General features: G+C 37.6%; 1 protein-coding gene across 1 annotated transcript; it reads left to right on the top strand.

Moving 5' to 3' along the window:
* Positions 1 to 737: 737 nt before the first annotated feature.
* PPP2CA (protein phosphatase 2 catalytic subunit alpha) lies at positions 738 to 21,454 on the top strand. The gene is made up of 7 exons (XM_010981524.3): positions 738 to 1,065; positions 13,084 to 13,293; positions 15,979 to 16,152; positions 16,883 to 16,972; positions 17,523 to 17,684; positions 18,787 to 18,905; positions 19,634 to 21,454. The coding sequence occupies exons 1-7, from the start codon at positions 964 to 966 to the stop codon at positions 19,704 to 19,706; spliced, it is 930 nt and encodes a 309-aa protein (XP_010979826.3). The 5' UTR covers positions 738 to 963; the 3' UTR covers positions 19,707 to 21,454.
* Positions 21,455 to 25,321: the final 3,867 nt, after the last annotated feature.

Genomic DNA, 25,321 nt, shown 5'->3' with positions numbered 1-25,321 from the left:
GAAGGAAGGCGCACAACTGGGGCGGAAAGCGACGAACGGTGAGGCTGTGCGGGGCATAGAGCATTCCCCCAGAGACAGGTGTGTGCTGGGGGGGGGGGTCAGGTGCACTGCGCGGCACCCCCCCCCCCCAGCAGGTACACTCTCCTCCGCCTACGAGTGACCTAATTACAAGGTGCCGGCCGCGCCCGGAGACGGAGGTGGTCACTTCAACCAGGCTACCACTCGGCACCCGTTTCTGCCCCCAGAGTGGGAATCCCACGCAGTTCCAGTGCTCTTGTAGCATGGGGGAGCCGTGGGGTCACACTTCTAGTTTCTGTCATTTGATTGCAGTCGTCAGGTGAAGAGCCAGGGCGTTATCACCTTAGGGAAAAAGTCTCCGGCACGTAAGAGCCACCCTCCCACCGCGCCTGCGCCTGCGCCAGGTCGACGCCCGCGCCGCGCAGAACATAGTGCTCGGGGATTAGCCCACTTCCCAGCTGCATGCACGCCCCCTGCTCGGACTCGGGCTTCCCTTCCCCCTCGGTCCCTCCCTTCTGGAGGACCACGCCCTAAAAACGAAGGTGCCTATTACCAGCCAGCTACTTTGCGCCTGCGCCTCGGCCCCTAGTTCCCGCCCCAGCTCCAGTCTGGCGGTAGATCACGGCTGGCGCTGCAGTTGCGCAGCTCGAGTCCCGGCCCTTTTACCCCTCCGCACCCAGCCGCCTCCTGACGCCGGGCGTGACGTCACCACGCCGGCGGCCGCCATTACAGAGAGGAGAGCTACGGGGCTAGAGCGGGCGGAGGAGGGCAGGGGTCGGCGGCCGAACGCTGAGGGGCGAGCCAGCGGGCCAGCGCTAGCGCCGAGCAACCGCCAGTAGCTACACAAGTACCGCGGGAACCGGCGGCGGCGTGTGCGTGTGGCCCGTGTGCGGGCGGCGGCGCGGGAGTAGCGCGGAGCGGCAGCTGGTTCGGGCGGGTGGCATCATGGACGAGAAGGTGTTCACCAAGGAGCTGGACCAGTGGATCGAGCAGCTGAACGAGTGTAAGCAGCTGTCCGAGTCCCAGGTCAAGAGCCTCTGCGAGAAGGTGAGCTTCACTCTGGCAGCGGGGGCCGCCGCGGGCCGAACCCGCCGAGAAGGAGGCGGCCTTAAGGACGGTGCAACATGGCGGAGGCTGCCGGTCCCGGCCCCCCGAGCCTCCCAGACCGGCAACCGGCGCAGCCCGGCGGCGGCTCCCGGGCGACCCGGCGCCCCCTGCCTCCCGCGCAGGGATTGGTTGCCGCTGCCGCCGCCTAAAATGGCGCCGTTCACCCGACTTCGGGGCTTTTGAGCTTCCCGGCCTTCGCGCGAGGCGAGGTGGCTGGGGGAAAGGGAGGCCCTGTGGGTCAGGGTTGGGGACGGTTTTGAGATCTGGCTAAGAGGACTTGGGTTCTGCGGCCTCGGTCTCTACTGTGTGGTGGGTAAGACTCTTTTTATTTGAACTCAGGCCTAATTCTCCGGTCCCGAGTTGTCCAGAGGCTCCCCCAAAGGCAAGCTTGTAGGCCAGATCCCTGGACGTATCTAAAGGTGACACAGCTTTAGATTTATCTTGAGTGCTTTGTGTTAAACTCACCGAACACTTTCCCAGAGACTTATTTAAAGCGTGTTTTTTTTTTTTTTAAGAATTTTGAAATGAACCTCTAACCTAGCTTCTACGAAGGTCATGGTGGTCGTTATTATAGGGAGAAATATAATTTAATTTTTATCGTTGGAAGAAATGGAGAATTTGGTGAGTCATAGTACATAAGGAGCTCTGGGATTGGAAATCAAGTGTCAGTTTAATCTTTGATTAGTATGCTGACCCAAATTGGGTAGTATGTAACACTTCTCTAAGCTTAACGTGTGTGGCATTTTGCCATTTATTTTTAAGATGAGAAGCATAAACTATAGTAGCAGCAAATTTTGTATTCTGCTCTTTGTTGGAAAAGGTGTATTTCTGTGGCTTTGGGTAGTGGTAGTAATAATAATAGCTGTTGACTGAGCTTTTTCTGTATTCCAAACATTGTGATTCGTATTTAAATTTACCTCACTGATGTTGAAAATGAAATGATGTAGTCTGTTTTAGTAAGTCCATTTAAAATTATCTAATTCCGATTTGTTTTTCCCTAGGGGTTGGGGAAAAAGGTTGACTGTAAATGTTTTTAAATCTTATAATGCAGTTTTCTAAAGTATAGAAAATGCTGAACTCCATCATGAATATTTTAATTTCCCTTTTCAAAATTAACTTTACAGCATTTCATTTTAGTTCCGCAGGAATTGTGGAGTATATTAGCATTTTGTGAAGAGAGGTATTGGAAAGCAATTAGGCTGACTCGTTTGTGGTTTGATGTGAAAATTAGGTTCATAAGTTTGATATATATGCTCCTAAAACAGGCTTTTTCAGAAGCTGCTCTGAATAATTGTAATTTAAGTGAGTCAAATTCAGATTTATTTACCCTAGGCCCGGACAAAGCTGTCCTAGTTGATGAGGTGGCACATCATCTCTTGGAGCTGAATTTTAATGGTAGCAATGTAGAGTCTTTTGTTACTTCTTGATCAAATGAGGAAGGATTTGTCTTAAAAGTTTAGAAATAGGCTTTTAAAAGTTAATTTATAGTGGTAGGTCTTAGTTTCTAGGTACTATAACGTGACGTTTTGACGACTTCTAGGGTTTAATACTTACTGTACAAAGACCTTTGAGTCAACAGTTGGCTAGATGACTAGTCATTTGTGTAGAAAACATTGCAAGAGAGGTGGTAGTGTAATTGGAAGACCACTGTTCTGTGAGTTAGATCTGGACACTGCACCTCTTTCTATCACAGAGTAATTGTGACTGACCTTGAGGCACCCACTTGGTCCACATTTTCCTGTCTATAAACTAGAGAGTTAAAAACAGATGTTCCAGTGTCCCTCCTAATTTTCTGACATTATACAGTTCCATTTTAGGTTAGTACTTTGTTTAAATATTGAACACCTATTGCATATCCAAGATCGCTTGGATGAGAGGAATGAAAAGCAATATAAAATAATCACGCTTTTTCAAGGAGCCTGTATCTAGTTGGAAATCAGTAGTAGATTAGACCACAGAAATAAGGGGTTTGTGTTGGAGACTACAGAAGGTAATGTTGGAGTTATGGAGGGTTGACTGAAGCTTGATGCATCTGGTAAAAATGGTCATTGTTTGCCACATCTTTGTGAAACTAAGATTTAGTGAGATTAATCAATTTATGCTTAAATCCCCATTGCTCATCCACTGTCAAAATTTTAATTCTTAGAACCAAAAACATGGAAATAATATTTGAAGTTAGATTTCCAAGACATGGATGCTTTTGGGGTGTATCACACAGGCTTTTTACTGTTTTTAACTTTTAAGTATTCCAACTTACAGAGCTATGTTACCCTTCCAAGCTAAATTAACTTGAAGGCAGCTTTTTAAAGTATATGGTATGAGTTAAGATGGCTGAAAGTGGTTTTTTGTACAAATCTTTCTCGTAAAACACTAGTTCTCTTTTCACTGTTAGTATCTATATGGCCAATAGCACATCTGGTGAAAGCTACATATTTTGATAATCTTGCGGGAAAAACTTTCATTAGTATAGTAGTTTTTTCTTTTTTTTTTTTTTTCTCCTTTTTAAGAAAAAATTCTTGGTGGAGATAGCTATTTGGTAATAGTTGAAATTTTCTTTGGTTATAAGAAGGAAAGTGTGTATTTATAGACAAGAGTGAATATGGTTTTTATGTTATTAGCTAGTTAAGCTTTTTTCCCAAGATGTGATGGAGGTCTATATTAAAGCCAAGGTGGTTGTGTGTGTAATATACCTTGTCATTTGGGGGAATCATAATTTGTTGATTGTTTAAAAATTTGTGGTGAGTGAAGCAATTTTGTCTGTAGGCACAGTTCTATAGTCAGTAACATTACTACATCTCTATAACTGGACTGGTATGTTTCCATCTACAATTTAAAAAAATAAATAATATTAACTTACTTTTGCATTAACTATAGTAAACAGTCTTTTATTGTGTTCAGCAGTGGTTTCACTTAGGTATGATTTTTGGCTTTGTACCTTAATATCTTATCAAACTTGTGGAGGTGGTTGTTTGATAGCCAGATTTTTTTTTTTTTCCAAAGGAGTTCTTTACCTAGGTATGCTGTTTTCCATTGCTGTGCAAGCACTATAAATAAAATGCAGTCATTAAGGCTTCCCTTAGTTTTAACATTTGTTACATGAGTATGGAAAAAGCAGACCTCTTCTCGTTGGATGATCTGCGAAATGTTGGACCAAGGTTAAATTCCTGTATGAAATGGGTAATATATATCTGAGTCTGTGTGCATTTAATTTAAAAGGTTGTTTGGCTCGTTTCCATAAAACTAGTTTGAATATTGAGAACAAGCAGTAGAGTAGGGGAGCATGATACAGAATATTGTTTTCATCATACTTTCACATACACAGTTCTTAACAAGTTTGTGAGAGAATTATCCTCAGTTATGGATAGAAAGCAGAGGCTCAGAAAGATAAAGTGACTTGAGTACAGGAGCTAAATTGAGATTGCCTAGGTTTATAGATTCTAAGCGCAGTGTCCGTCTTGCTTCACAGACTTACTTTTCTGAGGTAGTGTTAATAGTGAAAGATGTAGGTGAATTTGGGCCACTGAATTGTGGAATAAATAGCTCTGTTAAGGAACACATTTTTATTATTGCTTGAAAGCTTCCTATTCATGTCACATCATGTTGTCTCTGTCCTGGAGGAGGAAAGAGTAAATATCAATTTTGGTTGTGGCTAATTGCATTTGCCCCTCAAATAAGATTAGTGAGCTGAAAACCCCAGTTCACTTTCTATGTGTTCTCAAGTAGTGTAAATCATGATCTAGAGACTGAGCTTTAAAATATTCTAATAAAGCATAGCTGACATTTATATTGTTCATTATAGCTTGTTAAAATGCCTTTTTATCCTCATAGCTTCCACAGTGAAGCCCGTTTGCTTGTGTGTATTTGGTTTTGGGTTAATTTGAGGGAGCACCAAAAAGTTGAATAGTTCTTCTGTTCAGACCCCCCCACCCCCCCCAACTCTGCCTTTTCTCTGTCAAAGCCAAGAGTTCTGTGTCTGCAACTGGGCATTAGGGCTAAGGTGAAACTCATGCAGTAGAAAGAATGATGGGCACTGGAAGAGCGTTTGGGATAGCAGTTGTATCACTAGTCTGGTGGTATTCCTTTTTAGGGTAGCAAATATTTCTCCTGTCTCATTGTAAGTCACATTTGTCAGTTACCTGTGGAGTATTTGTTTAGTTTGGAGGAGATAAGCTAGGAAAACCAGAGGACATTGGATTTGGGTTGGTGTATGGTGGGGAGGGGTCCTTTTTGAGGGTACTGAGGAGAGGTAGAAAAAGTTACATGCCATAGAACTCCTCTCCTTTTTACTCTTTTCTTTCTGCTTTTAACTGTTTCTCTTATTTTGGCCTTTTTTTTCTTTACCTATCTCTCATTACCATTCTTTTCTGGAAAAACCCTTAACCTGCACTCTTCTACACAAATGAGATCTGAATTTGGCTAGAACTAGGAAGAGGAAAGATTTTATTTGTTGTTCTAAATATCTTTTCTTTCAGCTTCTGGAGCAGAAGTGATAGAAGAGCTGAGTAGAGAGTGGTCTGGTTGCCAATAAGTGGCTGGGGAGTGGAGTCTGAAAGAACTGTAAAGAACAATCTGGGAATTAACCACTTAATTTCTTCACAATACAAAGTCGCTATTGCCTATTGATATATTGGTATTGTGATTTGAAATTGGTGAACAAAGCAGTGACAGAGGTATGTGTATCTGCATCTAAACTATAATCAGCTGGTCAGTCATTCTGACACACCCTGTCTCCTCCTCTGCTTTAGTCATTTAGTTACTACCACAGAAGGGAGTTTTTACCTTTCTGTTGTTGACCAGGCTGAAAGAAGATTGTGAACCTTTGTTCTAGAGTGCCCATGGGAGATGAATAGAGTTCAATAACCTAGGTAGAGTCATATGCAAAGTGTAGTTCACACAGGTTATGGAGTGTCGGCGATACCATTAACTATGTGACTGTGTACATTTGTTTTTGGAATACATTCAACAAAAATTTATTATGCCACATTTTATGTATTATTTTCGCTATTTAGCTTTGTCTAAATAGCGTTACTGTAGGGATTTTTGGGTTTGTTTTTTGCTCTAGTAGCAGAGTTTCAGATTAGTCAGGAGGTTCAACTTGTAGACTCTAGATAGGAAAGATTTTAGAATTTTTGTGCTAGTGGTGATCAAGTGAATTGTCCTTCTCTGCCACTCATCATTTGTACACTATCAGTAATGCCTGTCTATTTCTGTGAGTGGTTTTGCCTTTCAATAAAAAGGCTTAAGAAGTGAAATGCTTTTGATTGGAGTAGAATTTAGTGATGGAAAGAACCTTAAAGATCCTCTAGGCCAAATCACCTTTCACAGATGAGGGAAGAGACTGATCCCAGAGTGGTTGAATCTCATTCATGATGATGGATTGTTGTGGTGAGAATTTTTAAACTACCATGTATGTAGCTACATTTCTCAGTTTAGTAGAGTAGTATTTTTTCCCTCTATATAGGAATGATTGGGATGGTTTAATTCATGCATGTGTATGTTCATTGGTAAAGATTAAGGCCAGTCTATTACACATGAGATACACAGCTTTTTTTTGTTTTGTTTTGTTTTGTTTTTTTATTGAAGACATAACAGCTTTAAAGAAAACGGGCATTTATTTTGGTCAGAGGCAAAGATGATTATTTGACAAAAACAGATGGGAAAACATCAAATTACATACCTTCTAATACAGTTTTAGAATTACCCCTCATCTGTGACCTTTTCCTTTCAGTTAGACCCTAAGCCAAATAGCAAATACTTGTTTCTAGAACATTACGTGGAAGGTTATAATACTTTACAAGTATAATCATACAGATTTAATCAGAGAAAACTGAAATGTTTCATAAAATATTAGAGGCATCTGTACAGTATAATTAAGGAAAGATAGGTAGTATGATGAAAGATTTGATGGTTGAAGATAACTCAAGATTCATTTGCTTCCAGGGCTAGTAATATGTCCTGTCTTACAGATCACACCAAAATAACAATCTAGCCACACAGACTGATTTATCATGAACATAAAATTTGTTTTACACAGTTATGAAAATCAAAGAAACCTACCTTTTATTCATAAAAGCAGTGTGAAGCAAAATGAAATTCTCTTAGGATATTTAAAAACTTGATTCTTGCTTGCAAATTTAATTATTTTGCTTTTTAAAAAGGTTTTCAAATGTCTTCAATTTTGCTTAAACTGAGAAGTAAAATTCAAAAATTAATTACACTTTTTTCAGTTTTGCTTCTCTTACATCCTTAATGGCTGTTGGTAGAAGATGTACTCAATTGTCATTGAAAGTATGAAATGTTAAATTTATTTGAACTACAGTTCTAGTGAACATTAGAATTAATAATCAGATTTTTTAATAGAAAAGTGTTTAACATCCAGCTCCCTATGAACAGATACTCAAAGAATATATTTGGACAATTTGTATAAGAGGAAAAATAACTGATAATAAGTAAATGTGGAATAAAAAGTTTGAACTCTAAAATGAGAAGTGCCAGTTAAATCAGGAGATAATGCTGTATCTGAAATGGCTGGAAATGGGTACAGTCTTCCATTTATTATTGCATAACAAGTTGGATATAGTCCACTTTTATAGTATATATCAAAAAATTATTAAGGTATAGGTCTGTTCAGAAGTGGACTATACAGCAGGTTACAATAATTGCTGTAATGCTGTAGGAAATCAGGTTAGTAAATATGAAACTTTAGGACACAAAATGAAGCATTGACCAGTTGTAAACTGGAAGGGAATACAAGGAAAATCAGCATAGTTTTTCTGAGTGTGGTAGGATTGAGATAGCGATAGTCTTACAATTTCACCACTGAAATAAACAATCTCTTGACATTTTAATATTTTCCATTTCATACAAAGAATTTTATTGTAATTTTATATTTTAAAATGTTTTCTTGACATAGATGTGTTGGATGGCTTTTTCTACCATGTAGGTTAAGTAGAAATAATACCACTATTGTATGCCCTTACAGAAATTATATAAAAGTGGTTGGTGAATTTTTTTTTTCTTTTTTCTCTTTTACTTGTCTTCCTTGAAAAATCTTGGTTTGGATGATCTGTTGGTCTTTTGGTCTATTTTAAGTCTGATTTGTTTGTAATTTCGTGTTACTGTGTTGGTTAGGGATGGTTCATAGCTAAGAATGCCAAAAAAACCTATAGGTCATTGGCTGTATACTTGATGATTTTTTAGTGGGTTGAAAATAAAGTGAGATTTCTGAATCTAAGCTCGGAATGCTGAGGATGTTGATAATAAACTAATGTCCCTAAAGGTTGCTTGCTTTCCTTCAGGAGAATCTCTGAATTTTTGGATTTTAGGACAATATAAAAATTTTAACTTCTCACAGTTACTTGTGATTTACTAACTGAATAGCTTATTCCAGTTTTAACCTTGTTCTAAGACGGGTCTTCCCTTGAATTCATTCATTTCACTCTGGACCATTGACTGAATTTCAGTAGGGTTCCAATAGATGAGAAATCAGTGTGGTTCTATAATTACGCTGTTTTTTAAGACTTGATTTTAATTCTTTTTTCAAATACTATATTAACTGAGACATTTGAAGCCCCCGAAAAAATGTTTTAGGGGAAATTTAAGAAGGTTTTTGGTTGTGTGTATTTTACTTTTGCTTCCATAGTTAAGTGACATGAGGATTTAAATTATAGGAGTCAGAATGCCATTGAGTGAAAAGGTAGTTATTAAAAAGTTTTAAATCTCTTAATTAAGTTACTTTGAAAGTATAGTTCTACCATTTACTTTGAGTATTAAACTAGGAAGTTGAAGTTGTGTAGCTACCTTTGAAACTGATGATTGGTGAAGACCTGGAGGCACTAAAGGTGACTCATTAGAGGTCTCATGGGTGATCTGTAGAGGATGTTCTGTTAGGTGCTTCTGGGAATTATAGGGCCTGACTCCTTGTGATAGTGCAGCTCCTCTCAGACCTCTTTTTCTATAATGAGTTTTCCTGATAATCTTTCATAAGGATGTCTGCAGTGTTTATTGTTCTGGTATTTTGGGAATAGTGTATTTTGGTGTAGTGATCACCTGAGAGCTGGTAAGTTGTGACAAAAAAAGCAAAAAGTATCTTTCAAACTGGTTCTTTGTAAGCCTGAATTTTTCTTGTTAAAATATACGTATGGTTGGCTTGCATCTGATGCATACTACTGTTTTCTCCAGGATTTAATTACAATTGTTCTGATCTGAAATTTGGTAGGAGGAGAAGAGTGAGCTTTGGCTTTCCCAGGTTAAGAATATTCACTTTATGGATACAGTGTCCTTTCTCTTTGGAGGACAATTTGGTAGTGTCATTATTTTAAAATACAAACTACTACAGATACTAATAGGTCTACTTCATAATACCTTCTTTCAGCAAACATTCCTGCATATGTATACAAGGAAGCAAGTACTAGAATATATAATGCAGCATAACACCCTCCCCCCCATGTATTGTAATCCTTCAGGAAATACTCTCACATCCACTGTGAGACATTAACCAGGTCTATATGTGTATGCATTATGAACTCTTCAGAGATTATATTGAGAGAAAAGCAGGCTCCTGAACAATATGTTTCTAGTTTAAAAATGCAAAGGAAAACTATTATTTCTGTAGGCATATAATATATGTGTAAAATTTGTAAACAAGGTTTTGAAAGGATATACTTCAGAATGGTTAATTTTTTTATAAGAATGTATTGCTATAACTTAAAGGTTTAAAAAGTAAAATTGAAGTTACACTGTTTAAAGATAGATACACAGCTTATCACTGTGATTTGTCTAAATTAAAATAAAAGGAACAAATAGCATTTGGGCTTAATTTTCTTTTCATAATTTGAATAGAAATTTTGAGTAGATTGTAATAAGAAACAACCTTGCAGGTAAACAAGTGTCAAGAGAGATATTTTTAAATTTAACTTTTGATAAAATTAAGTGTGATAGCATCATGACAAAATTTACATGGTTTGCGATCGCGTTTTCTTACATTACTGTTGTTTTAAAACTTCTGCATAAGTAGGGCCTATCATTTCATTCACAGCTATTTTCATTGTATGTGATAGGTGCTGAAAACACTAGGCTTGTTATTAATGCCGAACAGACTTAGTAATGGAATATGCCTCATGAACTTCTTTAGTAATAATACATTGGGAAGTTGGAATTACCCTAAAGAGATGGATTATATGTATTTCTTAAATGTCTCTTTTTGAGACAGTGGGATTTTTTTCTAAATTAAAAAATGCTGTATCAAATTAATAACTCATATTGCAATGTCACTGGTTGGTAAGTGTCCTGAAATAGGCTCTCCAAAATGTTTGGAGATTTGAAAATAGTAATTCTTCATATTGATTTCACCTAAGAAAGCAGTAGTGTGGGATGGGGCGGGGGGGTCTTAAAAAATCACTGATGCTTGGATCCCACCCACAAAGATTCTGACTTAATAGGGAGAGAAGTAGTTTGGGCATCTGGATATTTTTAAAGAGCTTCCCCAGTGATTTGTAATGTGCTGCTAAGGTTGCATACCTCTAGCTACCTTAAAAATGATCCTTGCCATCCTTGGTTGTCACTCAAAATGTAATGAGCAATGGCTCATTGGCAGTAGTTCTCCATGGTAATTTCACCTGCAGATTGCAGTGGGTGGCTTTCCTCTGATCAGCCTCTCATTGTACATTCTGGAACACCATTCCATATCGGCTGGTTGCATACAGAAGATGCTCAATAAATGTTGATTGGTTGTATGAAATTTAATCCATTCTCAGAACAGATTTCTTTTACCTTGCCTTAACTGAAATCTGGCTCTCCCTGAGGAAGTCAGGTAACTTCTCAAATAGTTCTCCCAGGTGGATGGGTTTTGCCTCCCTCTGCTTGAGGATAAAATTCCCTGTGTTTTTCTGGCTTCTGTCCTTCTTTACCTGGGCATCTTTCCTTATGGCTATTACCTATTATTTCTTCATTCTCCAGAGAACTTGGTACCAATTTCTAGGCCTATACTTAAGCTGTTGTCCTGGGAAACACCCATGGCTTTCCCCGAAGATGACCTATCCAATACCTCAGTTTAAGTTCTTGATTCCCTCAAAATATATATTCAGTGCCTTCTACATCTTGAACATTGTTCTAGTGAGGCAGTAGTGAATAAAATGAATCTGGTGAACATTTTTAAACTGTCAGTTTGTTACATGGAAATTAGATTGGAGGCAGCAAGAATGACAACAGGGGATTCGGTGTGGAGACTAGCAAAGTAATCCAGGTGAGATGATGGTGGCTTGGACCAGGGTAGTGGCAAAAAAGATAGAAGCGTATGGATTGAGATATATTTTAGAAAGAGACTAGGCAAGACTTGTCGGTAGGTTCGTCACTGAATACTGGTGGGTGACCTTTAAGCTTCACTTCATCTCAGATATCCACATCCATAGCCCTACCTCTGAAATCCTAAATCTACTCATCAAATTTTCTGCCAGTGAATATTTATTCTAATACTACTTTGATTAGACTTGTTTTCAGTCCATATTCCAGGCTCCATTCTACCCCTACACATCCTACCTGGGTGTCCACCTGTCATGGTTTGCCTGGGTACAGCTGAGGCATTTCCTGGTATGCAGGATGCAGTGTTAAAACTAGGCAGTTTGTCATCCTGCCCCCATCCCACTCTGTCCTCTTTACTTTTGGGTGCTATGCTTTAGCCATGTTAACTATCTCCTCTTAACTCACTTGGACTTTATACACGTGATTTCATCTGCCTGTATTAGATGTACTCCCATTCCCTATTCCCATCCCCTGACTGAAACTCCCACTCATTCTTTGCATCTTAGGCAATTTCATAGCTCTCCGTGTTAGTGAGCCTAGAACACTGCTGCTTACTCTATCATGTCTTAGCACTTGGCCCTTTTGTATTGGGCTGTCTCATTTGCTGTGATATCTAGACAGTGCTCCCACCAATTACTCTCTTCCCTGTCTTTCATGGGATTTAATACAGTCTGTAATTTCTTACTTGGTTGCTTGCTTGTGGTCTTCCACACACCCTCCCCACCCCTGTGATGGGAATGATTTATCTTGTTCACTGTACCTCCAGAGGCTAGCACAGGGCCTGGCACATGGTATCACTCAGATAGTTAAGCAAGTGAGTAATTAACTCCCAGTGCACTTCACACTTTTGGGCATATAAAAATGACCAATAAATGTGTGTTTAAGTGAATGAAAGGGTTTCTACTGCATGGAATGTTAACGTTGCTCTTAAAAGTAGTGTTTGAATTTGTGGTTACATGGGGGAATACATAGGATGCCAAACAGTTTCTAAAAGCAGCATAGAAACCATGTATATTGAATAATCACAATACTAAAATAAGAAGTTTGTATTTTGATATAAAGAATGTAAAAAAAGTACCGAAATATAAACAATTTTAATGACTTCCAAAAATTTTTTTAAATTCAAGTATGACTAAGAAACCTCTCCTCAGAGCCTGGAATCCTGGAGTACATTATAGTTAGAACTCTAAAGCTAAGGAAGTGAGTACCTGAATGTCTTGCTCCATTTTCATTGATCTTATATGGTTGCCAATAATAATCTCTTTTAACACTTACTTAGATGGCAACTAATAGGACTAAAACTTGTGATACTAAGGAGAGGAGTGGGACTATGCGTCTTGATACTCATTTTTTTTTCAGATACCAGGGGTGAAATAACGTGGATAGATTCCAGGCTTATCTTGCCCTCTTTCTTTTTTTTACTTTAAAACATAAATTAAACATTCTTTTTTTTTTTTTAACACGTTTATTGTGGTACAATTCCTGTAAACTACACATATTTCAGATATACAATTTGATGAATTTTGATAGATATATACACCTATGAAACCACTTCCAAGCTGAGACTGCCCCTTAAAGGACATTAAGTTTAACTAAACATACCTTTGTTAATGTTGTTTAATGCCAAGTATATTGTTGTTTTTTCCCCTCCATCTGTAGGCCAAAGAAATTCTGACAAAAGAATCCAACGTGCAAGAGGTTCGATGTCCAGTCACTGTCTGTGGAGATGTGCACGGGCAATTTCATGATCTCATGGAACTGTTTAGAATTGGTGGCAAATCACCAGATACGAATTACTTGTTTATGGGAGATTATGTTGACAGAGGATATTATTCAGTTGAAACAGTCACTCTGCTTGTAGCTCTCAAGGTAATTTCTATTTTATTTTTGAGCATTTTGAACTGGGTAAGACAGTCCTCTTAAATGTTCTTTTTTTCTAGTGATTTGTGGTTTTCTTCATCTCACTGTTAGCTTTTAGAATAAAACCCCGCATTTAGGAATGCAGGTACTCAGGTTTGGGACTTGTAAATCATGGGTCTGTCTTTATTCTGAATGAGGGAACAAGATTTTCTAAGAATGAGAATGCTTCAGATGATTTGAAAATGGTGTAGAGGTCTGGTCAAATAGAAATTTAAGTTCAATAAATTGGGGTGTGGAGAGGTAATATAATTACCTTTCTAGAAATTTTGAAATATTATAAAGAAACATAGCAAATGTTGGAATGTTTATATACTTTTTGACATAATAATCATATAATTAAAATTTTTCTGAGGAAGAAATTTAAGAGGAAAAGAGGTTTATTTGTGTGAACACATAATTGCAGCATTATCTTTAATATCAGAAAAAAATTGATATACATATATAACAATAAGTGAATATCTATAATTATCTCAGTGCAGTAGTTTGCAGCCGCTAAACATGACATAATCTAGAACAATAGAAATGGTAACTAAAGAAAGCAAGTTTTATACTGGTTGTAGCTTTGGGAAATATACAAAGGTCTGAAGATGAAACACAAATGGTAAAGAGCTTTTTAGGATGACCTTTCCCTTAAAAGAAATTATTTGACTTTACCTTTGAGGGAGAAGATTTTATTAAAGAACATTTAAAATGATAAGATGGCTGCCAGTGTCTTCTAGTTTTGGAGAAGCAGTGGGATGTGGTTTTGGCAAGACCTGAATTTTAGGCAATTAATAAAATGTGTTTATGAAACTTCTAGTCTGAATCATGTAAAGTACTACAAAACATTTTTGGAGATCATTATGTGTTGCATCTATAAATTGAAGGAGTTGATTTAAATGATGAAAAGTGTGTGTGAGAGCAGCCTTACAGGTTAACCTGTACTTAAAGCCCAGGATGAAAGCACTCCTCCCAGTGCTTTGAGGAGGAATGAATATGCTACCTTTAAGAATTCATGTTTGAATGTGTTACCTGCTGATTTGTGCCACTACCACCCCACCCCTAAACTCATGTTGAGGTCCTAACCCCCAGTACCTCTGAAAGTGACTTGTGTTTGGAGATACAGCCTTTAAAGAGGTAATTAAGGTAAAATGAGGTGATACAGGTGAGATTTAATCCAGTATGACTGGTGTCCTTATAAGAAGAGATTAGGACACAGATACAGGGCGAAGATGATAAGAAGATACATAGAGAAGATGGCCATTTTCTAGCCAAAGGAAAGAGACCTTCAGAAGAAACCAAACCTGTTGACAACTTCATCTTGGACTTCTAGCCTCTAGAACTGTGAGGAAATAAATTTATATTGTTTAAGCTGTCTAGCCTGTGGGAGTCTGTATAGTAGCCCTAGCAGACTAACACAGGGGGAAGGAAGCTTCAGCAAACAGTGCTGAAACAATTGGGTATCCATATACAAAAAATGAACTTAGATACCTCATACCATACAGATGGATCAAAATCAGTCATAGACAGGAATACGAGTGCTAAAACTGTGATACTTGTAAAATAAAACATAGGAGAAAACATGTTTGTAACCTTGGGTTTGGCAAAGATGTCTTAGATGTGATACCAAAAGCACAGTCCATTAAAAAAATTGATAAACTTGACTTCATCAGAATTGATTATTTTGTTCTTCAAAAGACATCACTAAGGAAAAAGTACTTGTATTCACATTAAAAAAAACTGCAATAATTCAAGAAGACAAATAATTTTAAAATGGACAAAATCTTTGAATAGATATTTCACCTAAGAAGGTATATGAATAGTCAGTCAAATAAGCAGATGAAAAGATGCTCAAACATCAGTCATCAGGGAAATGCAAAGTAAAGTCACAATCAGACCCATTAGAATGACTTTCATCAATAAGGCTACTAATACCAAGTGTTAAGTGAGTTTGTGGAGTGATTAAAACCTTAAAAATTTACCCAAGAGAAAAGAAAGCATATGTTCACACAGAAACTCAGATGCATTATGATCATAGCAACATTGTTCATAATAGCCCAAAACTAAAACAATACAGATGTTCAGTCTACTGGTTAATTAAAAAAAATAATCCCTATATAGCTGTACACTGGAATACTGTGCAGCAATAACAAGAGACAACTGATCCATACACAGATGAACCTCAAAAATAAGTTTGCTAAGTGAAAGAAGCCAGACACACAAAAAGCTGCATGTCGTGTGATTCCGTTTATATGAAATTTCTAGAGAAAGCAAATCTCAAGAGAGGATCAGTGGTTGTTGCTGGGAGTGGGAGTCAGGAGTGACTCCAGACAGGCATAAGGGGTCTTTCTGGGGTAATAGATTATAAAACTGGATTGTGATGTTTGTTGCATAATTGTATAAAGAATTTCGTGGATGGAGTTTTACATCTAATGATTATGCTTGGTATAAAGTTGGTGGTAGTTGAGGTGGGGATGGCAGAAAACCCATGGATAAATACTTGTAGATGTGTGGTTTCAAGTTTTGTGTGTTGTGAGGGCATGAGACTTTTCCAGCAAAATTAGAACTCTGTTTCCCTGTAAAAAGTTTGCTTTGTTGCCATTTGGCTTTTGAAGGAGCCTGCTGTTTATGTTGACTTCCGTTTTGTTGTTTCAGGTTCGTTATCGTGAACGCATCACCATTCTTCGAGGAAATCATGAGAGCAGACAGATCACACAAGTATATGGTTTCTATGATGAGTGTTTAAGGAAATACGGAAATGCAAATGTTTGGAAATACTTTACAGATCTTTTTGACTATCTTCCTCTCACTGCCTTGGTGGATGGGCAGGTATGTAGATCTTCTTAAAACTTACATTGCTGATTATTTTCAAGAATCTGCTTTCTTAACATTGAGATTGTAAGTAACTGATTTTTCCATTCTCACATCCCTTTGAGGCTCTTGAAGTGCCACCTTTGTATCAGGCACTGGATTGTATGTTGGGACCACAGGGATGGAAACTGTAGCCCATCCATCTTCTCAGGCTGTTTTTGAGCACATCTGGGAGATGTAAATTGCTATTTACTGGTTTAGATAGAGGAGTACACAGAAGAAATTGCAAGAAAATTATATGAGAAGGATGATAACAGTCTATGATGAGGATAAGGTCAGAAAAGTGTTTTCTTGGAGGAGCTGTTTGGAGTTTGGGTGCAGTAAGGATGGCTAATCAGGAAGGGAGGGAATGTATTCTGTAATTTAGAGTAGGATGGAAGAAAGAAAGACCCTGCAGAAACAAGCCTGGTTTCTGGCAGAACACCAAACACTGGTAGGAAGGGGAGGGTATAGCTCAAGTGGTAGAGCGCATGCCTATCATGCACAGGGTCCTGGGTTCAATGCCCAGTACCTCCTCTAAAAATAAATAAATAAATCTAACTCCCCCCCCCCCCCAAAAAAAAGCAAAAACAAAAAAACCCAAAACACCATTAGGACCAGGTGATGAGGGTTACTACTGCCTGCAGTTTTGTCCAAATGCTTACAGTTTCTTTTAGGTGAGGTTAATGTTGTAAACCACTCTTTTCAGATCTTCTGTCTACATGGTGGCCTCTCACCATCCATAGATACACTGGATCACATCAGAGCACTTGATCGCCTACAAGAAGTTCCACATGAGGTATTGACTTTTATTGTAATAAAATCCTTTCTTTTCAGAAAACTTTTTAGAGAGAGGAAATACTTAACTGTAACTTAGTTCATTATATGTATTTTTCTTGTTTAATTCTCAAAAATGACCCCCATGTGGTCTGAGCACTCTTGTCAACCCCATTCTTCAGAAGCTAACATCAAGAAACCTGCCATTCTTGTAACAGCTCTGGGACTGGGTTTAGGACCTACGTGATGGTTGTCTTCAGAGCTTCTGCCTTAACTACTGAATTGTACTACCTAACATTGAAATTTGCATATTGTGTATAGGTAGATTAATTAATTAGGGATTTTTGCTATTGGAACTTAGCTTGTTGATGTAGGCTATGTCTCTTAAAGACATCTGGAAATAGTTTCTTACTTATTTGACATAGATATTTGACTAACTGCAAAACCCTTTACTGTTTTCATCAAACACCACTCAGTGTGACTTAGTGTAGGATGCTGCTGCTGCTGAATTACTCAGATCATGTATTAACCATTTTTGCAAGAGGCAGTTTAAAACTTAACTTGCTTTTTAGGGTCCAATGTGTGACTTGCTGTGGTCAGATCCAGATGACCGTGGAGGTTGGGGTATTTCTCCTCGAGGAGCTGGTTACACCTTTGGGCAAGATATTTCTGAAACATTTAATCATGCCAATGGCCTCACGTTGGTGTCTAGAGCTCATCAGCTGGTGATGGAGGTACGTTCTGTTCTTTGACACTTGAGTTGCTTTTTAAGTAAACTTGATGAAGGAAGATATTAGGGAATTTTAAATTGTATGACATTAATGAAAACATGCCATGTATTCCTTCCAGTGAGTTTGCCATTATAGCCTGAGCCTTTTCAGTAGATGCATACTAGAATTAAAATCTGAAGTTTTTGATCATAATGAAATTCGTAGTTGAAATGTTTTCAGAGAATTCTTAATGACTGAGGTAGTACTTAGGACTTAAGGCTGGGAAGGTAACTTAGGATTTAAGGCTAGAAAGGTAAGATGGGTGAGAGGGAAATGTAATATTTTATGATCTCAATTTTGTTTATTTCATATATTTAACCTGTATGTATGGAGAAGAGATGGGGAAGAAATATACCAAAATGTGGTCCTTTGGATGTGAGGATTAAAGGTGATTTGAAAGAAGAAACTAAAGTGAAATGGACTAAATTTTTAGCATACAGCATTGATTAGCATACTTAAAACATTAAGGTTCTGTTTAAATCAATATGACATATTATCAGTAAAGTCTGACTTTGCTAAAGATGAGTGAAAGAAATTTGTAGAGTTACATAAAAAGTAACTCATGCATTCAGGTGGACTTTGAGGGAATGAGGCTGGAGTTCCTAGAGGCAGTACCTTTGTACCTGGGCAGTACAGATAATGCCTATACTGACTGAGGAGAGAATTAATAGGTTCTGGTCTCCAGGACTGTGTATCTACCTCTGCAAGGAATGGCTGTATACTCATTTATGAATCATGTTCGGGGTCAATGAGGCTGATGAGTCACTGTTTACAGAAGGTCAGATCTATAAGAAAAGAAGTTTATTCTTGTGTGTTTGGTACTGTTTTTTTAAGGGTTTTCTTTTTAAAGTAAATTAGTTTTGTACTTTTGGGGAAAATAAATACTTTTTTTTTTTTAAGTTGTGCGGAGTATAGAAAATTATTAAATCATCCAGAAACAAAGAAAATAATTTTGAGCCTTTTTGTGTGGAAGGGGAAGTCTTTTTTCTCTTGAGAGTAGTCACGTTTAATTGTGTAAATAAGGAAGTAAAAAGGTTTTTTTTCTGTTTTTTTGTTTGCCTTGTAGGGATATAATTGGTGCCATGACCGGAATGTAGTAACGATTTTCAGTGCTCCAAACTATTGTTATCGTTGTGGTAACCAAGCTGCAATCATGGAACTTGATGATACTCTAAAATACTCTTTGTAAGTATCTACATCTGAGTTGTTGGTTACCATTAATTGAATTAATTTTAATGGAAGGTTTAAGAGTTGAAGAACTCATTCTAAATCCAGATTCCAATTTGATTTTTAAATTTTCTTTGAAACACATCAGTAGAAACCTAGACCCTGATATGAATTAGTGTTTTAACTTTTAAAATCCATGTTTTTATTGGAGACTTACTATATCCTGAGGATGAGATTATAGATAACAGTACATTAGACTCTTTAAGTTTTATTATTTTAGTAGAACCCTTCTTTCATTTGGTCTTAGAAGGAACCACGACATATAAAAACATAGCCTCTTTGGTTGAAGTTCCCTTGGTTTCTTTGAGGAGGCGTGCAGCTAGAAGACCCTTATTACATGCGTGATTAGGTTAGTTAGGGTTCATGAGGCTTTGGATAGGGGAGGAAAGTGTGTGAAGCTTGCATGGGGGGATGAAGTGTACAGCATGGGAAATGTAGTCAATAGTATTGTAATAACTTTGGTGACAGGTGGTAACTACACTTCTCAGTGATCATTTTGTAATGTATAGGAATTTTGAAACACAGTGTGGTACACCTGGTAGTAACATAGTGTTGCAGGTCAGTTATACTTCAGTTTTTTTTAAAAACTATTTTAAAATGTTTGAAGTTTGAAAGACTAATATTTTTTATTTTAATTGTCAGTACATTGATGTGGGTATAAACAACAAGTATGTTCTGTTTTTCAGCTTGCAGTTTGACCCAGCACCTCGCAGAGGCGAGCCACATGTTACTCGTCGTACCCCAGACTACTTCCTGTAATGAAATTTTAAACTTGTACAGTATTGCCATGAACCATATACTGACCTAATGGAAATGGGAAGAGCAACAGTAACTCCACAAAGTGTCAGAGAATAGTTAACATTCAAAAAAACTTGTTTTCATACGGACCAAAAGATGTGCCATATAAAAATACAAAGCCTCTTGTCATCAACAGCCGTGACCACTTTAGAATGAACCAGTTCATTGCATGCTGAAGCGACATTGTTGGTCAAGAAACCAGTTTCTGGCATAGCGCTATTTGTAGTTACTTTGCTTTCTCTGAGAGACTGCAGATAATAAGATGTAAACATTAACACCTCGTGAATACAATAACTTCCATTTAGTTATAGCTTTACTCAGCATGACTGTAGATAAGAATAGCAGCAAACAATCATTGAAGCTTAATGAACATTTTTAAAAATAAGTACCAAGGCCTCCCCTCTACTTGTGAGTTTTGACATCGTTTTGTTTATTTTCAGGGATACCGTTTAATTTAATTGTATGATTTGTCTGCACTCAGTTTATTTCCCTTCTCAAATCTCAGCCTCATGTTCTTTGTTATTGTCAGAACCTGGTGAGTTGTTTTGAGCAGAACTGTTTTTTTTTTTTTCTCCCTCCTGTAAGACGATGTTACTGCACAAGAACACTGCAGTGTTTTTCATAATAAACTTGTGAACTAAGAACTGAGAAAGTCAAATTTTAATTGTATCAATGGGCAAGACTGGTGCTGTTTATTTAAAAGATACATCAATTGATAAATTTTGGAATTTGTAGAATTATAGGTAAAGAAAAATAAAAATCAAGGCCACTACATCATCTCTCTGGTAACTCCTTGACATTCTTCAGATGAATTTCAGGATTTATTTGTAGTCCAGATAGTACAATTTGTCACATGGCCAGTGCGCTGTTCGTGGGTTCTTCCTGCATTTTGTTTGTAAGAAAGGAAATGAAATCTGTGTGCTACTTCAGAAAGATCTGATTGTAAAACAATTTAAATTGAGATTTAAGTTTCTTGAGTTTTGTTTTGTAATAAAACAGCATGTTTTCAGGTAGAGCTTAACAAACTAATGTATCTACTTATCAATCAGTGCAGTTTCTGGTTATAAATATTGCTGTGTATGTAACATGGACCCTTTAAAATGATTGACAGATGGGTAAAATTCTTAACCAATATTTGTACATTACTTGTCTTGTGATCTTAGAGTTAAATTTGTCTCAGTTAAGAAAGCTGTTTAAAGCATTATCCTGGATTAAGCTCTTTAAGTGGTATTCCTTAAACTATTGCTGGATCATGGTTTAGTGTTATGTACTTTCACTCAAGGACAAAACTGGCATTTGAAATGAAGTTGCAGTGATAAGCACTTAATGAGTTTTTTCCCCCCTTTTATCCTTTGAATAGGATTAGGAAGCTAAAACAGTTCTTCTGTGGAAACTAATACTTGATTGTCTTAAGCTACCAGGGTAAACTTCAGGACACTTAATCATGAATTGTGTGAGTGTAGTAATAAAGTTTCTTTGCTTTGTACTGTGTTGAATTTGGAACTGATGAGGAAATTTTCACATTTTTCTGAAGATGCTTGAAGAAAATGCATACATACACATTGTATATGTATTTTTTTAATGGTCCACTTTCTTGTTTTTTCCTGTTGTAATTGACAGCATTTTTGTAGCTTTGGTTAATTGTCCCAAAAGTCTCCATTTTGTTTTATTATTTGATGCTTTCATAAGGAATATATTTCTCTCCTTTTCATTTTGTCACTTCATGCCTTTTCTCTCTGACTGAAAAGATAGTTTATTAACATGCAATAGCAATAATCCAGTGTCCGAGTGATCTAGGTACCAAGCAGCTCTTTTTCAGGTCCTGTAATTAAAATTGGCTCCAAAGCAACCCATGTAATAGAGACATGTTACTGTTACCCTAGTACATATTCTCTAAAGTAAACCTTGTGGTTAGCAGAAAAAGGCTTGTGGCCATACTGTCCTGGGTTTAGAATGATTGCCATAGTTTAATTTGTCTTAATTGTAGTAACCTCCCTGATTATGGAATGGGTAAAGAAAATGTAAGTGTAGCAGTTTCCTTTAAAAATATATAATTGGGGTTGCTGATTTGTCAATTAGAAACATTAAAATAGAATTATCATTTTTATAAAGCTTCTTGTTCAAAAAAATGAGTGTTTTTTTAGTATTCTAAACCGAGAATTTGGAGAAATTTGCTTTGGAACTTTCTTTGTAAGGGTAAAATGAACTGGTAAAACAATGTACTCATTTCTTAGGTTGACTATCCTAAGCAAACATAGATGACTGTTTTTCCTTGGTTGCAATAGGTATGTTTTAAATGAAAGTATAGTGTGTCAGTATTAGATTATTTTTCAGAAAGACTTATTTAGCTTTAGCTTTGTAGGAAAAGGATGGTTATTTCTATGGTTCTTAACCTGGATGCCCAGAGATTCTAATTTAAAGTGTTAGGAGGAAGGCCCAAGTATGGGTATTTTTAAGTTTCCCAAGTGGTTTTAATTTATATCTAGGCTTACGAACCATTGCTCAGAAATACCAAGTTACTCAATTTAGTTTTCTTGTCATAGTGCCATGCCACATTTATCAATAACGTTCCTAATTTACATTTTAAAAGAATCACTGCTCAGTTTCCTAACTATACATTTAAGAATAATGGTTTTTGTGGTGATTGGTGGTGGTTTGGGCTTTGGCAAATAATTATAATATACTATGTGAGTGTTACTTTGTTTCAGTGGTAACTTTTATCTCTCCTGTATAATAAGCAGCCCCTTACTTTCAACCATAATGTGTCACTAGAAATAAACCTTAGAGTTTAGTAATAGTCTTGTTTGTTATGAGGTAGAGTCTGTTCCCATGAGCTAAAACTTTATTTCATTTACAGGTTTAATCTGTTCTCATACATTCTTTGACATTACTAGCTTTTATAGACTTTTTAAAAAGTTAGGTTCTTTTTCCCTTTACAGTTGTACATTTATTCTATTGAATAATCCTTAGGGGGAAGACGGTAAAAAGATTTTCATTTAAATATTTTAATGGAGGTACTGGGGATTGAACCCAGGACCTTGTGCATGCTAGGCATGCACTCTACCACTAACCTATACCCTACCCCCTGAATAACCTTTTGAAGGTTGTAGGTGTATTATTGGACATGCCTGATGTTCTTGTTTGCCTCAATTATAGTTTAAGTCTTATGTCTTATGATTATAAGTATGTTTTATTTCTGGGTTTTTGGGGGTTTTTTTTGTATATATTAATTGCACAGGTATTGTCATGCAGACAAAAGTGGTATGTCACAGAAATGGTACTGTTGGCTTGAAGTCCTAGTGCTATCCTATAAATAGATTACAATGTTCATTTAGCATCTGGTGTATAAATTCAAGGGAAGGAAAATGAGGATTATGGGTATGTATAATGTACAAATTTGCTTTAAAGTTGATGAACATACAAAAAGCACTGATAACCAAGAGTAATTGGATTGAGCAACAAACCCCAGATTTATGGCTCTTGTCATACTCAACCAGAATTCCTCTTTCAGGAGTTCAAAGAGGAGAGTATTATAGCTAATGATTGAATGCTGAAAAAAAGGCCATTTTTGTTGTTTTGGCTTTCTGTCCCTGTTGGTTTTTATTTTTTTAGGCAAAACAAATTTTCATGGCTTAAGTTTAATTGTAAGTGGTTTGTATCCTCAACAGGTTTGGGATAATTAGGTGGTCTATTAAGTTTTCTCTGCCAGAAATGCTGCGAATGGGGCAGACCATTTCATGTGGCTACTTAGATCCTTGGGAATCTCTTGAGAAAGCATCAGCCATCCCGATACTGTCATTAGGAAAGCCTCCGCAGGCATTAATGGACAGTAACAGATATTTTCTTCGAAGAGATGGTTTAGCAGACTTCGCGTAGTGGTAGGTTGCAGCCACCAGCAAGTCTGTTGCCTGATGGTGGAAGTCGAAGACCAGAATTGTGTGATAGAAAAGTTAAAAGTGCTTGATTTACAGATTAGGAAGACCAAAGTGAAAGGTCAAATTCAAACTATTATAAATGCCAAAGGCCTTCAAGCACCTCTGCCTCAAGGCTTAATAATATATTTTAGCTGCAAGGAGACACGGTGATCTAATTTGGTGTAGGTTTGCAGATGGAGAACTCCTTCACTGTGGCAGTGGTACCTAGTGGGTAGTGGGAAAGTCAGGTTTTGTAAAACCTGGTCAAGGGTAAACCTGACTCAAAGCTTGTCTCAGGAAAAAAGCCAGGCTATAAGGTACGGGGAAACACCAGATGTGAAATGTGTAGAATATGCCCTTGCTGTTGGGTCCAGCTTTCCTTTCAAGGTAAGTCCTTTACCAGCAGCAGTGGTGGATCTGGGTGTGTGTTGAATGTAGCAGGCAAGAGGAGTGGGAGGAGAAGCTATATAATTTTGGTTTTAAGCAGTCTTTATTTCCCGTAGTCATATGCAAAAGGTGAATAACCTCTCTACCTTGGTCCAAATAAAACTGTCATTTTAATTTTAATCCTTTCAATGATCTGTGATTAAAAGTAGACCCAATGACAAACATAAGCCCCAGTTCTGTGCTCCCTCCCCATAGCCACATTAGCTGGTTGTAGAAAAGGCTGGAGAGAGGATGTTCAAATATGGATCAAGGTCTTGGGGTGGCAGTGCCTCTGAAAAGCTCCAGGTGATAAGAGATCTTGTTATGGCCTCTTCGTTTGGTGCCACTGCAGCATATTCTGTCCTTGGCTCTGGATTTCTTTATTTTTATTTTTTTAATTGAAGTAAACTGATTTATAATACTAGTTTCAGATGCTGGATTTCTTTAAAACAATGATTGTATTGTAGGCCTTTGGGTTTTTCCAACTTCACCTCAGGTCTTAGGAAAAATAATCCTACTTTAGAAGTCAGAAGCCAGGATTTTAAAAGTAGGGCTGGGAATGTGGTAGATGACTTGGAGTTTCATAATGAGTGCATTGGTTTAAGCCACCTCTTGGAAGTACTTTGACATTTATGCTGTCAACCTGAGTGGCAGATGGCCTACATCATTAGGTATGTCAGAAGACTGCAGAGTAAGTGATTTGTAGCTTCTGAAATAACATAAATTTGATGTAGTCCTAAAGCAGTAGCTGATGTTCTGAAGTAAGTCATTGTTCCTGAACATACTCATTTGTGAATGAGAATAGAGTGCTGAAATGACCATTACTGTAAAGGGTTTTGCTGAATTCAAAGTGGTCAGAAGAGTGTTAGGTATTGGACCTTAAGGCCTTGAAATGGCAGAAATAGCTAATAGTGAATAATCTCTAACCCTGAGCATTTCCCATGTGCCAGACATTTTATATGGATCATTTTATTGAGTTGTCTCAATAGTTTTGAAGGGATGGGAAGGTAAAGCAGTCTGACCCAAGTCCTCGGCTTTCAGAAAGCATTAGAATTCTCTTTCCTTTGCTGAATTTTGTGTTTAGTGATCTTTGAAGGGTGGGCAAGAGGCTACACAGCTTTTGAGTCTAGGGAAAGTGATGCATGTGTGTGTGCTCGCTCACCTGACCCTGCTTCAGTTAAGCTAAATAGATGGGAGGCCCTTTGGGAATTGTAGTTAGGGAGACACTGGCTCTCT

Source organism: Camelus dromedarius, chromosome 3 (assembly GCF_036321535.1).
Source record: "Camelus dromedarius isolate mCamDro1 chromosome 3, mCamDro1.pat, whole genome shotgun sequence".
Classification (NCBI taxonomy): Eukaryota; Metazoa; Chordata; class Mammalia; order Artiodactyla; family Camelidae; genus Camelus; species Camelus dromedarius.
Note: the sequence above shows the minus strand (reverse complement) of the source record. Positions and strands in the feature narration are given on the sequence as shown.

Excerpts from the sequence above, each read along its gene's own strand:
- PPP2CA (XM_010981524.3), top strand. The coding sequence starts at position 964 with ATGGACGAGAAGGTGTTCACCAAGGAGCTGGACCAGTGGATCGAGCAG. Across the intron at positions 1,066-13,083 it reads TCAAGAGCCTCTGCGAGAAG|GCCAAAGAAATTCTGACAAA; the intron begins GTGAGCTTCACT and ends CTCCATCTGTAG. Across the intron at positions 13,294-15,978 it reads CTCTGCTTGTAGCTCTCAAG|GTTCGTTATCGTGAACGCAT; the intron begins GTAATTTCTATT and ends TTGTTGTTTCAG.